The following is a 6,029-nucleotide window of genomic DNA, read 5'->3' on the forward strand; positions in this document are numbered from 1 at the left end:
TATACGTATAATTCAATTCATGACACCTCTTACTGAAGCATCAAAAGTGACTAAATTGATATAAACTGCTAATTCTACAGGGAATTGTTATGGTTTCTTTGGACTTACACGTTTCTTTTTCACTTTTCTGTGCACTTCTGTACAGAGTAATGATAGAACAGCAGAAGAAAGAAGAATTGTAGTGCACCTTTTCTGTGATGTTGCTGAGCAGTGTCGCGAAGAAGCATTCAGGCAAGTCTCTTATACATATTTTCAATGTCTTATTAGTCATGATAAGCTCAATTGGCTTAGATGATAAGTAAAGGACTGGATACCTCTCCTGCTTAAAGTTTACTATCACAAGGATCCAGATATTCCACAGGTTCTATTTTCCCCTTCTTTTACAATTTGTTTCCCTACTAAGTCTCTCGTATATCCTTCAAACCTGGCGTACCTTATTTTTTCAGATTGTGGCAATTGCAATTGGTATTTGTGCTGAATTCGGATCAGATTTCCTTAAACCTCATACTGAAGGTAGCTTTGTGCATTATAATATGCTTAAGGTATCTATTTTCTCCACTAGCAGAACTGACTTGGCTTTTTAATGTTTGCAGGAATATTCGGTTGTTTGAAAACTGCATTGGAGCATAGTTTCCTAAGGAAAGTAACTGGTGTGCCAACAAGATTTAAGCTTAAAGAGCTCGAAGAAGCAACCGATAACTTTGGATTGTTGGTAGGACGTGGATCATCAGCTTGTGTTTTCAAAGGTGTGCTTAGTGATGGTGCATCAGTAGCTGTGAAAAGGATAAATGGAGAGGAGCGTGGCGATAAGGAATTCAAATCAGAAGTTGCAGCTATTGCTAGTGTTCAACATGTTAATCTTGTACGTTTATATTGTAGTGTTCCTCCATCAGGACCTCGATTTTTGGTTTACGAGTATATAGTTAATGGATCACTTGATAATTGGATTCTTCGAAAAAGGGGAATTCGAGGATGTTTGTCCTTGGATTTGAGGTGTAGAGTTGGTCTAGATGTGGCTAAGGCACTTTCTTATTTGCATCATGATTGTAGATCGTGTATTTTACATCTCGATGTCAAGCCTGAGAATATACTTCTAGACGAGAATCATCGTGCTATTCTAGCTGATTTCGGGTTGTCTAAGTTGATGGGGAAAGTTGAGAGTAGAGTTGTTACAACGATTAGGGGTACTCGGGGGTATTTAGCACCCGAGTGGCTCCTGGATAATGGGATTTCTGAGAAAAGTGATGTTTATAGCTACGGAATGGTGCTATTGGAGTTGATTGGAGGGAGGAGAAATATTACTGTAGCTGAAAATGGAAAGAGTACCAATTCAAAGAGTAAGTTCAGCTACTTTCCTAAGATTGTGAGTGAGAAATTGGAGCAGGGGAAGGTCATGGAAGTCGTGGACGAGAGGCTCGTCCACGAGGCAGCTACAGGAGGTGTAATTGTAGAAATGCAAGTGAAAAGATTGGCGTGTGTGGCCTAGTCTTAGGCCAACAATGGCACGAGTCCTGGAAATGTTGGAAGGTCGTGTGTCAGTAGAAGCGCCTACACAAACGACAATGTTGATCCTCGACCTATTAGACAAGGGTGTTGATCATCATCCCAGGATACCTAGGGTTACTGCAGCCATGGCAAGATCAAGTGATACTAATTCGCTTCGCTCTTATACAATGTCTATCCTCTCAGGGAGGTAGTACCTACATAATACATAAGGGATTTCGTCTACTTTCTGTCAAATTTTTCAATATCAATAGGTTGATTGTTTCTCGAGTGTTGTATCCTGAATCCGAAAGAGTGTACTTGAATTCTCCCCCTAACAAAAAAAAGTGTAAGAATTTGCTTTTGTTTACACCAAAATATATAGGTATATATATCTTTTCTACAACTCTTTTTGCTTCTTTTATTTTTTATTGCTTTTTTGGGATGCATAATTGCATCTATGAGGATACAATATTCTTGTTTACTTTTCCCAATCGATATACATAGATTATTCATGGATTATACTAGTTAAAAAGAAAGACATGTTCAAATTAATTAGAGTTGACTTGACTAACACCCCCCACCCCACCCCCACACACGGTAAGGAAACTGGAGTGTGGACAAGATAATATAGGGACCCAACAACGGGTGAAACAACAATTTGGTAGGTCTAACACCATTTTATTCTATTTCACATTTAGTTTTACTCTCCAATATTAGAGACGGATTCATGATTTAAGCTTTATTAGTTCAACCTTTAAGATTCTTAGCATTGAACCCATTGTATTACTAAAGTTATTGTTTAGGCCTACTATTTCTTGTTACTTTAAGTGAACTTTACATATAAATTTATGTTTCGCCTCAAAAGTAATGAATTCAGATAAACCCGCCACTAAATAGTTGTATTCATTCCTACTAAGAGTGGTATTTTTGTTTACTTTTGCAACTAAAATTCCCGTTTGAATCTGGCATCCAAATGGGCATTGTCATTCATCATCTTCACTGTTACTCTGTCAAACATGACCTGTTGAATTTAATGCATCAGATGGAGAGGCAAAAATATTTATGTCACGTAGTTCAATATACAATATGATACATTATGTATTAATCTGGTATAAAATATATAATAATGTATAAAAGATATTTATACACAAATATGAGTTAAATCGTTTGTTTATACATAAAATATGAGTTACATGGCATAAGTATTTTCAAAATAGACATAAAACGAAATTTATCCTTATATGTATTTTTATTCGGATTAAATAAAAAAACCAAATCGAACCTATCTTTATGATTTCTAAGTATGATTTCGGATTTTGATAATCAAAAAATAGAAATATTATAAAAGAATTAACTAGCATGGAATAAATAACTACATTTTGTTTTGGCTGTACTAACAAGTGTGTAAGTTTATTCTTATTGACTTGTTGTATTATGTATTTATAAGAGATTATGAGTGTTCTGGTTTATCATCAAATATGTATTATTATAGGGTATTATTTCAGTCATTACTACTACTCATTCTTTTTCATCATTTGATTAAATGTATTATTTGACCTATATAATGTGTTACCCTTATCTTGGGATATTGCACCGTCAAAGAAGGGTATTTCCACCATTTGATGCAACAATAGGTAGAACAACTAGGCTAGTTGGATCCAACTCGACCTTTTATATATATATATATATATANATATATATATATATATATATATATATATGATTGTATTGTTGACTTCTAGATGCATCTATCAATTAAAAGTGAGGTGTGGGGATGGGATTGTATATGTCAATGTTATCCTTATTTTGGGAGGTAGAGAAATTGATTCCGCTATATAGCTAACAAGAATAAAATCATCAAAGGCTAAATACTATCAGCTGCAACAAATTTGTTCTACAATTACTTTATGAAGCTACTAACTTGCCCAACATCATCAAGGCAAGCTGCCTTTTTGGTAACCACATCCACGTCTAAAACCACATACTCGATAAGCTTCCTTTTTGGCTTATGTGACATTTAAACATTTTTCACGTGCTTCAATTACGTGTAGTCACGAAACGTAAGTCAAAAAAGGTATAAAATTACAAGAAAAATGAGTCCGGAGATAATAAGACCTTAGTTTAGTTGAAGTGTGCCTCTGAAATTTCGGTCATAGTTTATGGAGACTTGTGTTTTATCCCCCTAAAAGAAAATATAATCCACAACAAAACAAAAACAAATATTGAAAGAAGAAAATATTGAGCCCACTTAATGAACGGTGTTTTAAAAATAGGGAAAATTGTATATAGTAAACTATTAATTCAAATTAAATGCTATAAATATAGTTTGATTTAATTGTATTCCGTAGCAAACTGTTGCTATTTCGCCTGTCTCCTGGTGAATCTCGCTTGCCACTCTCGTTCTCTCCCTCGCCTCCAGTGGCGGAGCCAGGAATTTCGTCAAGGGTGTTCAAAATTTAAAAGAGTTGATAATTTTTTTTAGCGGAGCGGGTGCATAAAACCTTTTTTTTACTGATGAGTGGGTGCACCCAAATTTAAAAATTAAATTACATATCACTTAATAACTAAATCATACGAAAACTTAAAATTATAAAACTATCAATGGTATAAATCAAAATTAATGGACAAAAGTCAACAAAAACAATTTTAGCTACTAGTTGAATATACTCCCTCTAGTTCATATTAAATGAATTATTGAGACTTTTTTTGTTATTCAAATAACAGAATGTTTCAAAGTTCAAGAGAATTATCAAAACTCTTTTCCATATTTACCTTTTGTTTTAGTAAGATTCTTAACTATTTTACATTTTCTAAAAAAAATAGTTTAGAAATAATCAAAAGTATAATAGTGGATAATAATCTTTAATTTTTTTTTCTTGAGAATGTGTATACCTAATAATTCACTTAATACATGTAAAAAATATATAGAAAACAATAAAATCTTAATTATTAGATTAATCAATTTAAGGCTAAAAACATAAAGAAGATACGGGCAGCTATTTCTGTGTTTGTTTTTGTTTAAAAAGAGATTATTAAATAAACACAGCAAGTGAGGATCTGTTTTTTTGTTTGTTTAAAAAGAGTGTGTGTTTAAAAAAACGCTGCAAGTGAGGATCGAACCGCATACCTCTTACACATAAATGACAAGAGTGTGTTTATAAAAAAAGCGCTATAACTGAGAATTGAACCACAAACCTGCTACTCATAAATGAACACGCTTACCACCAGACCACTAGCCTTCATTGTGTTTTAGGGTGTTCAATTAATTATATATCAAGTTATTAGACAGTATTTTACCTATATACACGGTATAATTTTACGGCGAAGGGTGTTCGGCTGATCACCCTTTCGTACACGTAGCTCCACCCCTGCTCGCCTCTCTCGCTTTTATACAAACACAAATGTATAAAATGCGTTTGTGTTTTTATAAAGCGAGAGAAAATTGTATATATACATATATTTTTGTTCCCTCTCTCCCCTCTCCCAGATCTCGCACGCCACTCTCCCAGATCTCGCATGCCAGTCTCTCCCTTACTTCTCTCGCTTATACAAACAAAAATGTACAAATTGCGTTTCTGTTTGTATAAAGCGAGAGAAAATTGTATATACACATGCAAATACATATATCTTCGTCCTATACACTTATAACTATACAATACAAATATTCCCCTGTCCAGTTCTCTTTTGCCTTTCTCTCTTTCTTGCTTTATACAAATACAGATTATACAATTAATCTTTTGTATATGTATACCGAAACAGAACATATTATATACAACTGCTTTTTTTTGTATATGTATAGTGAAATATACATATTTATGTTTGTTATGGAGCACAATTATGCAAACTATAACTATAACATACAAATATGATTTTTGTGCTTGCTATAGGTGAAAGTTGCTCTTTTATTTATCTAACATTTTATATTCGATTACAACAATAGTGAAGTATATCGGTATTAACTAAACATTATAATTTATGAATCTGGTGATGACATATGTAATGATTTCACACCTTTAAAATATCAAAATATACGTTTAATATATATCGTCCCTCATCTTGTTGCTTCTTAATTTACAAAGTAAAAAACAAAATGACTCACAAATAAATAAACAAAATGATCACTTTTAATACATTTATAATACAGTTTTAACACATATTACAAAGAACAGTTTATTATTCACATATAATACAAGTTTTATTGATGAATAATACATTTATCACATATTTTAATACACTTATAATACAATGTGTCAACTTCTTACCAAATAAGCATAATATATTTTTAAAAACAGTTATAATACATATATATTGCATACTTAATTTACTTTTAATAAATATTACCGATTTAACATAATATTGTTGTAAATGGTAATAAATAAAAAATATTGCTAAAATTGATAATTATTTATTAAAAGGCACTCATTCAAGTAATTTTTCCATTTTAAAATATGTTAACGGATTTGCATTGAACAAATTTAAATTATCAACCCAAACCATAAAATTTTCGGAGGTTGGACATGACCTTATGAAAGGGGAATTAAAAT

At 32.3% G+C, this 6,029-nt stretch overlaps 1 protein-coding gene and 2 long non-coding RNA genes across 4 annotated transcripts in view; 2 read left to right on the forward strand and 1 right to left on the reverse strand.

Moving 5' to 3' along the window:
* LOC125874584 (uncharacterized) overlaps positions 1-1,773 on the reverse strand; it is a 51,288-nt gene extending 49,515 nt beyond the window's left edge. Inside the window, exon 1 of the long non-coding RNA XR_007447284.1 lies at positions 1,615-1,773. This is a non-coding gene — a long non-coding RNA (uncharacterized LOC125874584). The remainder of the gene's footprint in view (positions 1-1,614) is intronic.
* Positions 1-1,868, forward strand: part of LOC125874582 (probable receptor-like protein kinase At5g20050) — a 52,506-nt gene extending 50,638 nt beyond the window's left edge. Inside the window, exon 2 of one of the 2 annotated variants that reach the window (XR_007447283.1) lies at positions 1,758-1,868. Coding sequence is in view for 1 of the 2 variants with exons in the window: in XM_049555495.1 (XP_049411452.1) it covers positions 1,694-1,697 (4 nt within the window). In the remaining variant the exon portion in view is untranslated. Of the gene's footprint in view, positions 1-1,693 lie in introns of both variants that reach the window. The other variant, XM_049555495.1, reaches the window with a different exon arrangement.
* On the forward strand, positions 303-929 carry LOC125874585 (uncharacterized). Its single transcript, XR_007447285.1, has 3 exons — positions 303-361; positions 447-513; positions 594-929. It is a non-coding gene; the product is annotated as an uncharacterized LOC125874585 (long non-coding RNA).
* Positions 1,869-6,029: the final 4,161 nt, after the last annotated feature.

This window comes from Solanum stenotomum, chromosome 8, assembly GCF_019186545.1.
Source record: "Solanum stenotomum isolate F172 chromosome 8, ASM1918654v1, whole genome shotgun sequence".
Taxonomy (NCBI): Eukaryota; Viridiplantae; Streptophyta; class Magnoliopsida; order Solanales; family Solanaceae; genus Solanum; species Solanum stenotomum.